At 41.4% G+C, this 12,923-nt stretch overlaps 1 protein-coding gene across 3 annotated transcripts in view; it reads left to right on the top strand.

The window, feature by feature from the left end:
* Window positions 1-12,923, top strand: part of grid1a (glutamate receptor, ionotropic, delta 1a) — a 261,199-nt gene that overhangs the window by 214,309 nt on the left and 33,967 nt on the right. For all 3 annotated transcript variants that reach the window (XM_086093335.1, XM_086093333.1, XM_086093334.1), the window contains exons 6-8: window positions 853-1,026; window positions 6,627-6,788; window positions 7,821-7,940. In XM_086093335.1, coding sequence (XP_085949461.1) covers window positions 853-1,026; window positions 6,627-6,788; window positions 7,821-7,940 — 456 coding nt within the window. The remainder of the gene's footprint in view (window positions 1-852; window positions 1,027-6,626; window positions 6,789-7,820; window positions 7,941-12,923) is intronic.

The raw sequence follows: 12,923 nt of genomic DNA, 5'->3' as shown, positions 1-12,923 counted from the left end.
AGCGTATGCCGACAAAGGTATGAAAGCCAAACTATGGCATGACATGGGGACGTGACTGGATAGAGCAGGTAGGATTTACTTTTATATACGATACTGTGCAAAAAGTCGGAGGGTTTAATTCACGCGGGAGGACATCGTAACCGGTATGCGTTTATATTGTTATGTCCCGTCCCCGTGAAGAGGTTTCCGGTTTCCGGTTTCCTTTAGGAATAATGACTACCGCCGCCGATGGTATGGCGAGGAATTCGCTTGTTGGTTGATTTTGTTAGTTTTTATTGTTTGCTTGAATTGTTAGTGGGTTATTTTGTTTTTATTGGTTGATTGGCTCGTTCTGTTACTTTTTGTTTGTTGGTTGATTGGTTGGTTGCTTTGCTTGTTCATTTGTGATTTAGTTGGTTGTTTGGGTAGTTTGGGTTGATTGGCACGTTGGTTTGTTTGGTTGGTGTTTTTTTTAATTTGTTCGGAAAGTTCTTTTTTTTTTTTACGTCAGCTGGCTTGTTCACAAACCTTTGAAGAGTCATGTCGCATGAGCCAAAGAAGAGACATTTGAATTTTAGTGTAAATCCAGATAGAAATGTAAAATTAGAAAATTTGGCTTCATTTTTGTCGTTATAGTCCACATGCATTTGTATTTTTTGTATTTATATTATTGTATATATTATGTATTAAAGCATATGATTTGTATTTATGATATGTATATTTTATGTTGGGGTTTTATTTTTGTGTTATATTTATGCCCATCCAGTTGTTTTTACTGCCTCAGGAAAAAAACATCATTTTTTTTTTTCAAAAAAAAAAAAACGGAAAATCATCTTGGAGTAACCACTTGTGTTGTGTGCCCTCCACTAACAGGAAGTGAGTGACGCTGACATCATGGAGCTGGTTCACAGCTCCCTGGGCCGAATGACCCTCATCCGTCAGGTGTTCCCGCTGTGGCGGGACACCAACGTCCGCTGCATGAGGAACAACCACCGCATCTCCTCGCTGCTGTGCGACCCCCAGGAAGGCTACCTGCAGTCCCTGGAGGTAACGCCGCCACGTTCAAGGACCGCGTGCCCCTTCCATGGTTTTCACACTCATTGATCATGTGGGGGTGATACAGCCATCAATCGCAACGCAATTGCTTCTAGATTTTTTATTAAAACAAATGGTCTGCAACGTGACATTTTACCAAATCACACTCAAGAATGCTCATAACAAATAATATTTCGCCAATTAGTGATTAATTGCTTCACTGAAAGAAATCATTAAGCACCCTAAGCTGTTATATTTCTCCATAAACTTGCTGGTAGATCATTTAAAAAAGAAAACAAGCATGAAAAATGAACCGAAGAAAGGGAAAATATTTTTTTAAATGCTCAAATTAGCCTGTTTAGGGGGGCAGTCCTCTCTTAACTGCCTTGCCTCATGTACTGCTGCGTCAATGGCACATATGGCTTTCGTTACCATGGCAACTAAGGGCAGAATGTCGATTCTCGAGAAGCAAATTCAAACTGGGAAGTGCACACAACCTCCCACAAAGACAGCACGGACTGAATTTTCCTTCACCAAGTCATCACTTCATCACCAAGCAGCAGAATTGCACCTGTCAATTAGTGTGTGGTGCATGCAAATTAGGGGTGTGCCCAAAAATCTATTCTCATAAGAATCACAATTCTCATCTAGTACAATTCAGAATCGATTTTAAATGTCCGAAAATCGATTTTCTAAAAAAAATATTTTATACTGTCTTGCCCTTTATTGGGAGCACTGTTCATGTCGTACATAATTTGGCCACTTAGGGGCAGTGTGGTTCCACACATTCTAATACACCGTTTTAGCCACATTAGAGAGTAGAAGTAGTAGAGAGAAGAAGGAAAAAGTCACTATCAAGTTATGCCAATTTTTGCAGCGTAGGAAGAGCATATGCCGGTGAGTAATGTTAAGATGCTTCTCTGTAAACATTCCTGAAGTGTTATGTATAAATAGCCGTTTGTTTGAGCGATAAAAGTGCCGCGAGTAGCGCGCTAATTAGCATTAGCAAGTCAGATCATGACGATTCTTTGCACATCTAAAAATTGAAGCGGAAATCATTGTCAATCAAATCATTTTGAATCCAAGAGCGTTCCGAATCGAAAATCGACGCTGAATCGAACCGCAGACCCAAAAGTCGGAAATCGAATCGCATCGTGAGACAGTCAAAGATTCCCACCCCTAATGCAAATACAAATACTCCCCCTGCCTTACAAGAAATTCACCGAGCAATCGGGTATCTGCTGCATATCAAACTGGGTAAACAAAATATATAAAAAAAAAATAAAAAAAAAATAATAATAAAAGAGCAATGATGATGACATTTCCGAATGAACAATACTGAGCTCTAAAGAAAAGAAAGAAAAAAAAAAAACTGGGTAAACAAAAAGTCCCAAGACAACACCTGACAATCTCTCACAACCGTACTGAAAAGTATCGGAAGAACATTGGTTGGGAATCACTGCTCCAAATGAAAAGAAAAGAAAAACAAGATAATTCCTTTCTTGCTAGAGGCGGAAAAAATCACAACACAAAAGCGCTGGTGGCTCGAGTATTTCAGCGCCATCATCCCTCTCTTGATGTGTATTCCTTTGCTGCAAATATTTGTAGGACAAGTTTGTTCTTTGGGAACAAGCGGCATGTTTCATCTGCTTGTCTGCAACGCCGACAAGAGGGCCACTTGTTATCAGGCGCTGGTCGCTGAGCCAGAACAACACCAACGTTGTTCGTTCTTCTTCTTCTTCTTCTTCTTCTTCTTCTTCTTCTTCTTCTTCTTCGTCTTCGTCTTGACACCATCGCCAGTACACGTGCTGTTCGACGCACATGAGGACAACACGGCAGTGCTCGAGTGCCTCGTGACCATAAGTGCCCATATTAGCTGATTGTATATGCAAGAGTATATAGATTAAAGGCCCTTGATAAGGTAATCACGAGGCACATGAATGCCCATGAATATAAATGAGTGGAGTGCAATGTGACAGGGGAATAAGCGGCACAGAAAGATTGCTTTTGCTAGCGGTGTAGCAGGGAATGTGTGTGTTTTTTTTAAATACGCTTCTTATATGTACAGTACCTGAAATTCTCTTTTTTTCACAACTCAAAACAGTTCTCCTGCGTCTTAGTGACAAGTCTGAGATGAGCTCCTGCCAAAATACGCAAAATATCATAAGATTGCAATATACTTTGCACTGCCTATGGGGTGATCATCATTGGCATATTTGAGCTGCAGGGAATTTTGTGGGCTCAGTCGTTGACTTGTGGGTGTTGTGATGCTACGTTGTCATTTTTTTATTATTGTAATCCCTTCATGCTAGCTATGCCGAGCAAAACGAAAAGTGGTCAGACCAATGTGTGCAATTTATATTCAAATGTATAACAGAACATGTGGTGTTCCGCAGGGTTCAATTCTGGGGCCTCTGCTGTTTTCATTGTATCTGCTGTCCTTGGGTTTCGTCTAAGAAAAAAAAATAACTTAAAAAAAAACAAACAGTGGTGGTTGTTTTAAAGTTGTCTATAGATCCAAAGCTGAGTGATGGGAGTCACCGTTAAACCCTACTCCTATTTCTTGAATTTTATTTTAATTGATTTTATTTTTCATGAGAGAAAGCATCTGTGAATGTGCATAGGAAACTGGTGGGGTTCAGTACCTCCATCAAGGTTAAGAACCACTGGCCCATGGTTTGACTTGCAGAAAATAGCTTATTTTGTCATGTCTCATGCAAGTGAACCTTTGCTCACCCCAACCCGTGTACTGCCTATTACAATGATGACTAGTCGCCGAGCTACTTTTAGATACATTTTGAGCCCTGACTCCTGAGTAGCTGAGGACTCGCGTAGTAACTCGGGTTAGACCTGATGTTGGTCATTTTGCAGATGGGTACAGGGTGTAGTCTCGACATAGCAGAAGCACATGTGTCGGGAATGGTCGCATAAAGACCACCCACTCCAATGCCGATCACAATAGTGGGATTGTTTAAAAAATATAATCCAATGTTTCAGAGGGATTGATGATGCCTGCTGGTCACATATTTAAGATTGAAGTATGTCGGACCAATTGGCAAACAAAATGACCCGATCCAACAATGACTACAAATTCACCCATATATTAGAAACTAACGCAAATCTGTTCAACTGACGAAATGGAATGCAGCCCTGCTTACCTTTTGGCTTTTGAGTCATTGATTTACTAGGCATTTCAAATGATGCATTCAGGGTACTCTCACTGCGTCGGAATCTTCGGTTTTCTCCGATAACGTTTTAAGGGGAAAATAATCGGCCATTTGGCCTAATTGGCCGATTGTTTTGGCCGATGTTTGAAGGCCAATAATCGGCCGATTATAATCGGCGACCGATTAATCGGTGAAGGATAGGTTAAATACTCAAAAAATGAACTGCAAATAGGTGTGGGGCCTTCTCTTGTCTTTCATACTCACCTCCTGTTGGTGTGGGAACATTTTTATTATTCTATACCAGCCTCGTGATTGCATGACCTTAAAGGAAGAGAAGTTGACTTGGCCATGTCTTCCCCTGAGAGTCTTCAACCTTTCATGTGCCGAATGCCCCGAGTGGCAGCTTGTATTGCTTCCACACGTCTCGCGCGGTGCAGGGGGCGATGCGCCACAAAATCCACTCTCACACCGCGGCACAAGCGCAGGCGGCGGCGGCGGACATGATTCCTGACAGGATGCACTGCGGAGACAGTTATCGAAGAGGCAAGACGAGCCGAGCAGAAATAAAGCCTGTTTTGACAACTTCTTGTATTTCTTTTTTCGCTCCCCGCTCTCGGCCCCTGTTGTGATTTAACGCCTGTCCGCCGCGCGCGCCGCCATGCACGCAAAGCCCCACAACACAAGAATGGATTTATTAATAAGTCATCTCGCTCTCCCTCCTCAAGGCGAAGTGGGAGGTTCGAATCGCTGCCGTCACAGGACATAAACGCTTAATTGTCTGCCAGGCTATGATCAATATGAAAATACGCCACCTGGAAGTGCGCGCGAGGGTGACGGCGCGGACTTTGACGGGCGCCGGGAGACGGACGCGTGTATCTGCCAGCAAATGTTATCGACCCACCGTCAGGAAATAAAAGAACGACTGATTTTTCCGCATGAAGCGATTTAGAATCTATCCAAATGTGTGCTTATTACCTCCGAGCGTCAAAATAAAATTGTCTCCGATTTGAAAGACAGAAGTTAAATCTTGTGCAGGAGTAATCACCTTTTGAAAGGCTTCCTCAAGCTGAGAGAATCGGGAAAATTGCAGGCACGGTGAACAGTTAGCTTGCTCAAGGGCCCCCGGAACTCCCTCAGCTAATTTCACAAAATTCAGTTGCAAGTTGCAAGTTATCATGGGTAAACCCTTGAAAAGGTCTCAAGAGCCTATTCCTGAAAATACACCATTTTGTCTGAAGCAACCTTTCTGAGTCATTTTGGGTGTTTCCAAGGACCCTTCAAAAACAAACTTGTCATGTTTTGTCTGATTGCTACCAAATCGGACCCACTTGTACAGATTGAAAGTTTTCATCATTTTGTGTCGGCGGAGCATCTTTAAAAGGTTGCTGATCATTTTTCTGAACAGGACCCAACATTATTTCAAAATCAGGCTCCTGAAGAATCACTAATTTTCCCGCACTTTCAACCACATACCCACAGAAAGAAGAAAGAAAAACTGAAGAAGCCGTGTGTAAAAAGGCTCAAGTCAACCATGCCGATTTGAAAGCAACTATTTCTGAGCCCTTCAAAAAGCAATCTCGTTCGCTCCCGGCTGTTTTACTGTATTTTGACAGATTTTGCGAGGCCCACGGAATATTGGGTTCTATTGCTATAAAAACATGGAAGCTACCACAAGAAAGATTAGATTCTCTTCTTTCATCAGGAAAAAAAAGGATATTTCTGTATCCGTTTGCAGCAATTAGCATTAGAATATAGCTAAGTTTCATCATTATTCACAAATCTGTATAAAACTGTGGGTAAATGAGCTTTTTTCAACATGGCCCCCTGGTTGATCTCATTTGCTCTGCTGCCACCTGCTGGCCGTTTTTGTAATAACTACCATTTTCTCAACTGTTCTCTGCAGTTGAGAGGCTGCATCAAAGCCTTCTGTTTGCTTTAGCATTAATTAAAAAATAATAATAATTAAACGTATAAATACGTCTTTGGGACACAAAACATTTAAGATAGAATGTGTTTATATGGTCTTGGGAGCAAATGAGTTGAAAATGTTACAGATTTTTTTTTTGTTATAGCAAGAGGGTATTTTGCAGAAGTTTCTTTCTTTGGCTGTCACTATTTTTAACAAGGGTTGCTTGCTGGCATGACTCCACCCCAGACCAAATGAAAAAAGAAACTCAATCCCGACCAGCAAAATGTTTAGAAAATTCAGCCCGTGAAGCCAGTTTCACTTAGCAAATGAAATGTGTCAAGTTCACCAGTAGACTTATGAAAAATAAATCACCCATGATACACTTTGGCCATACTTAGTAGGTCCTTCAAAAAACAACTGCCCGCTTTCCCACCTAATTTGAAGATCATTATTTTTTGACCCGTTGTTCTCTTTTATGCAAAAGTTTTCTGGTAAAAACTTTTTGTTTCTTTGTTTTTTTACCCTTTTCTCGACAGGTGTCCAACCTCTACCTGTACGACAGCGTTTTGATGCTGGCCAACGCCTTCTACAGGAAACTGGAGGACAGGAAGTGGCACAGCATGGCCAGCCTCAACTGCATGAGGAAGTCCACCAAGCCGTGGAATGGAGGATGGTCCATGCTGGACACCATCCAAAAGGTTGCTTTTATTATTATTATTTTTATTTATAACGCCGCCTGACTATATACTGTATGTGCACTTGGTGTTCAGCAATATGAATTTTTGCTTTAGAATGTTGGTGGAGAAAAACAAAATCTACTTCCGAAATGTTCATGAAGAGGTTTCAAGTATACAAAAAGATTTGTATGCTCTTCTGAAATAGTTTGTTGATCTCCTGCCAAGCAACATGTTCAGGAAGAAACGGCGTAATTTCATCCTGCTGAGTCTTGATAATGGAATTTGTGACAGTTGCAGACAATCACGCTGGCCAGACAGTGCATGAAGGGAAAACAAATATAGGGCTGTGTTTAACCCCTTTTTTGATTGGAAGAACTGCCATCAAAAAGACACTTTTTAAAGATATACTTGACTTATTGAGCCATTTTCAGCAGTAAAAAGTTAAAATTTTGCCCATAATTAATTTGATAACTTCATGTTTTTTTCATGTACAATTAATACCTTTAAAAACGACATTTTCCACTTGCTGTCGACTGAAGATGACATCGCCTGTGTTGAGGAAGTAGGGAACGACCAATCATGACTCACCTGTTTTCTGGGTTTGGTCAGCAAACTGAGCCATGATCGGTCGCTACCTACTTCCTCAGCACAGGCGATGTCATCTTCAGCCAACAGCAAGTGGTAAAATGATTTTTTAAAGGTAGCAATTGTACATGAAAAATCAAGTCATCAAATTCATTATAGACAAAATATTAACTTTTTATTGCTGAAAATGGCTCAATGAGTCCCTTTAAAGGCTTGCAAATTCCCGTTTTACTTACCTTTAAGAGCATTCTTCAACAAACGATGACAGTTTATACATAATGATAACATGATTTGCATCGATTAATATCATGACATTTGATAAAGCTCTGATGGAAAACATGACACGGCATTAAAGTTTGCGGCTGCAGGCGCTTTCTTCCGACGGGATATCAACACTCACTGGAAACAGGATCAAGCATTAGCACCATTACTTTGTTGTGACATCCCCTGTCGTCCCCCCCCCTGCAGGGACGCATCAGCGGCCTGACGGGACTGATGGACTTCCGGGCGGAGGGCTCCAATTCTCATGTGCAATTTGAGATTCTGGGAACCAGCTACAGCGAGACCTTTGGGAAGGACGTGAAACGGGTGAGTCGTGCGTAATTAGCGCACGTTTCATCTGTCTTGTCTTTGGCGGAAATCCGAGCGGGGAGCCTCCCCTGAAAGATCTGGACCTTTTCCACTGCCGATGCCCTTTCACACAAATGTAGCCAATGCTGTGAAGTCGTGTCCACAAAGCGGTGTGGGTTTGACAGATGGAGTTGGCAGGTCAAAATCTATTACGAAATGATGGCCGTTGACGTTTGGAAAGGGACACAAAATTGATCTGAAAGGACTTAATAGGCACAGGCGGACATTTGTGGGGGCTTAACTCATTCACTCCCAGCCATTTTGACTGAAGCAACCCCCTTCGCTCCCGGCTTTGTTACTGGATTTTGACTGATTTTGCAAGGCCCACAAAAGATTGTGTTCTATTGCTATAAAAACATGGAACCTACCAAAAGAAAGATTAGAGTCTCTTCTTTCATCAGAAAAAGTATATTTCTATCTGTTTCCGTTTTGCAGCAATTAGCATTAGAATATAGCTAAGTTTTTTCAACATGGCATCTGGTTGATCTCTTTTGCTCTACTGCCACCTCCTGGCCGTTTTTGTAATAACTACCATTTCTTCAAATGTTCTTTGCAGTTGAGAGGCTGCATCAAAGTCTTGTGTATGTAATAAAAAAATAAAAAATGATGAGCAATGATGATGACATTTCCGAATGAACAATACTGAGCTCTTTAAGAAAAAAAAGAAGAAGAAAAAAAAAAAGTCTTGTGTATGCTCTAGCATAAAATAAAATAAAACTACATAAAAACATATAAATACGTCTTTGGGATACTTTAACGTTTGAATTAGAAAAATCTCAGCATAGAACACCAACAAAAAAAAGTATACATAGTTAATCATTATTTATGCGCAAGTCCAGTTGAAGAGCATTCAATTATTTTGCCTGTCACTATACGTGACTGGCATGGGCATGTTAGATGAGGCCTCTTAATGACGAGATGACTTGAGCTCGGCGATTGCGTCGCTGCGACCTGCCTTGGCTTGGCGCCTTTCTATCTATCTGCACTTACACTTATCCAATTGAAACCAGTTAGGACCATGAGGTCACACATTTTCACATGGGCTCGGCTGAGCCGTCCCCCATTTTGGGTGAGCGGCCAAGACAGTATAAGAGTAGAGAAAGTTCCCATCTAAACTTTACAGGCAGATGAATGAATATACAGTTTTGGTAGTACATAATGTTCACACCAAATTGGGGAAACCAGATTATTTCCCACAGCACACCTGATGATGTCATGGCACAGTGGACTTTGCTCATTGTTTGAAGAACAGAACACAAAAAAATCCTGTAATGTTGGTTTATTTTTTATTTTTTAAAAAGAAGAAGAAGTCATGAAAAGAATGACTATATTAGTAGGCACTGAAAATAACGATGGTTATGTTAATAATGGTTATTTTTGCCTTGATGGGTGTTTAGGCAAGCCAGGACAGGGCAGAGTTGAGGTTACTGTATTGAGCTTTTTCTACAGCCCCTGTTCTGACCAGTTGTTATGGTAACATGAATAGAAAAAAGCATTTCTTTTCTTCTCTTCTACGTGTAGTCGCTCTGAGATTTTTCATTAGCGGGTCTTTATTTTTTTCCATTTTTCTCTATAGCGCATGTCAGCGATAACTGCGTATCTCGCTGCAGGGTGCCCCTTTTAGTCCTTAATGCACAAAGCATAAGCATCGTTTGCATTTCCAAGAAATGGGTCTATTTTGAAGCTGATATGGATTTGCACTCTGCTGTCCTTTTGTGGGTGAACACCAGGCTTTTTGGAACCTAATGAAAACAGCGGCTTTTTTATCTTCTTTTTTATATATATATATATATATATATATATATATATATATATATATATATATATATATATATATATATATATATTCTCTCCATGTGACCTCTTAGTGTGTGAATGAAACAATTGATCATTTTTCCGTGACCTCGCCTCTAACCTCTGCAGTATTGCTGCTCCATTAAAACACCTTTGGCTCCTCTCTACAGCTCCATTTTTCATGGAGCGCCGTCTGCCGTATACTGTAAAGGAAGATGACACGTACTGTTGTGGCTCATTAGGCATCAGAAAAGGAGCACATTAATGATATACGTCCTTCAAGGTCACAATAGATGACATGAAAGCCTCGTGACAACCTTGCGAGAAAGGTTTAAGGAGAGCGATGCCCGCTAAAGACCTTTGACGTTATGTGCGCCTGCGCGAGCCAATGAGTTACTCGCTTGTTGTTTGAAATTGTGTAAACTCAAATTGGTTTCAGTTGGGTTGTGTTAGTTAGCATTTGTTGACTGATTGGTTGGTTGTTGTTGTTTAAAATGAAAATAAAATGAAAAGATAATAATAATAATAATTGACAATTTTATTTTTATAGTTTTTTATAAATTTTTACGTGTATGATAGTGTGCGGATCTCAATGTGTAGCACTTTGAAAACGCTTGTTTATAAAAATAAAGAAATAAAGTGGATTGGATTGGTCAACTGATTGGTTGAGCAGTTGTTGATGTTTATTGATTGATATGTTAGTTTGATGGGTTGGCTGATTGGTTGTGGTGACTGCCTGCTTGGCTAATTTGTTGGTAGTTTAATGGGTTGGGTTGGTCAATTGGTTAGTTTGTTGGGTTGGTTGATGACTTTGTTGTTTGTCAGGTTGATTGGTTCATTGGTCGGGTAGGTTGGGTCTTGACTGGTTAGTATGTGGGTTGGTTGGTAGGTGGGTTTGTGGTTTAGATTGTTGAGTGATTTTTAGTTTGTGTTGGCTGATTGGTTGGCGTGATCAATTGATTGGTTGAGTTGTTTGATTGGGATTATTGTTTAGTTAGTTTGAGTGATTGGTTGTTTAGTTGGTTGGTGGTAGACTAATAGTTTGTTGCGCTAGCTTGTTAATTGTTGGCTGGGTGTTACAATGGTTAGTTGGTTAGATTGATTGAATGTTGCATAGGCTGCTTGGTTGGTAGGTTTGTGAAGTAGACTGATTGGTTGGTTGTGTCCGCTTTTGGTGGTTGTTTTGATTGACTGATCAGTTGTTCAGTTGGTTTACTTGGTTGGATGATAGACTGGTTAGTTTGTTGAGCTGACTGATTGTATTGAGTGATTGGTTATGTAGGTTGGGTGGTTGGTTTGTTGTTAGATTGTGTGTGGGTGGGTGGTTTGGTAGTGTGACTAAATAGTTTGTTGAGTTGGCTGATTGCTTAGGTTTGTAGGTTGGTTGGCTGCTTGTTAATTGGTTGGTCGATTGGTTTGTTGTTAGGTTATTTGGTTGACTGATTAGTTAGGCATTAATCGGTCAGCAAAGACAGGACTCATCAAGAAGTCTACAAATAGTGGATTCAGTGGGGCCCGCATCTCCGCTCGGGCCAAACAATCCTAAGAATCCTAGGAAAATGTTGATCACTTGAAATATGAATACAGGTGAAAACAAACAATAAAATGCATATTTTATGACGACAAACTAAATAAATAATGCGTTCTCGTTTGACCCCGTGCAGTTTTTCTGATGGTATGAAGTCATTTTATTAGTTTGTTTACAACTATTCTAAAATAAAATTGTAACATAACCTGATAAAAATATATCATATGACGGTGTTCCTATTGGATGTCAATAGAGTTTATAGACCTAAGGAAGTGTCTCGGGAGGGTATAATAACTTAAGTTGACAAACTTGAGTGCGGTTTGTTTGGGAGCAGCGCTGAGAAAGATTAAGCCTATCATCTGCGTACTCTCAGTAGTAATTTGTTTGTCGCCGCCACTGCCGACGTCCCAATTCCGTCAAGGGGCTTCCCGTGGAATGAAGAGGAATTGACTTTTCTATTTTTGTGTGTGTGTGTGTGTGTGTAATCTATGCCGAGCAACGCTGACCAGAAGCCATAATGAAGATTTAATCACCACTCAGCCTGGAGCCGAAATCACACGTCGATTCATCATAACGCCGCCATTAAGCAGTCGTGAAGAGAAAACGCATCAAACATGAAGCAACGTCAGGCCGTATTTAAAATCGCACGCAGTTGGTCCTCCAATGTCCAAAGTGAAGACACACAAACACGACCACACTTGTATCTCCAATTAGAGGCCCGAAAGAGACAGCGATGCGATGCCACATGTGATTACGTTCCGCGTCGGATTGCAACGACACGGACTGCCAGGCTCAAACGCTCTCTATTAGGGTGTTCATATAAATATTCAGAAAGTCCGTCTTGCCTACGCCGCGTCTATCTCGCTACCGTCATCGAGACGAGACACGCCATTAGAGGCCGTCCTCCTCATCCTTGCCTCTAAGTCACTCCCGCCATAACCTTCCCCCCCCCCTCACCCTCCCCTCCCCTCGCCTCGGCTCGCCTCCCTCTCCATCATCGTTTATCTGCATCCAGTCCATTTTCCTCCCAGCCTGATGGCTCTTAGATGAGGCGTCTTTCTGCTTAAGACACTCTAATGAAGACTGAAATACTATTTCCTGGATGGCCACTATGAGTTTGCGCCACCAGCTCGCTGCTGCTTCTTCTTCTGCTGCAGAGTGATCGATGCCGTTCTTGTTGTTTTGCTTCCCCCGCTTTGCGCTTATTGATGTGTCAGCTCCTTCCTAAGCAGATATTGCAATTGACTTCCCGTTCGCGCCGGGCTCCTCGCGCGGAGAAGTCCGCTCGTTGAGATGTAATCGCTCCTCTTAGCCGGGCATCTTTCATGCATCAGTCAGAATTGATTTCTCGCGGGCGCATTCGGTAACTATGACAGCCGTCTATGCTGAGTGGGACATTATAGAGAAACATGGCTTTGCAATGGTGCGGCATTAACCTCTCCCAAATAAGCTCGTTTTTAGGAGGGACCAAGATGACAAATGTGTTCATTATTAGACCTCAAAAGACCGACTGTAGTCAGCAACAATGGGCCGCCAGTACGGTTTAAAACCAGTGCATTCAAAGCTTTTCTGTTCACAGCGCAACAGAAAAATCTGCTTCTTATGCCTCAAAACACGTT

Source organism: Leptonotus elevatus, chromosome 13, assembly GCF_054856555.1.
Source record: "Leptonotus elevatus isolate MCC_2025b chromosome 13, RoL_Lele_1.0, whole genome shotgun sequence".
Lineage (NCBI taxonomy): Eukaryota > Metazoa > Chordata > Actinopteri > Syngnathiformes > Syngnathidae > Leptonotus > Leptonotus elevatus.
This window is presented reverse-complemented; position numbering and strand designations above follow the sequence as displayed.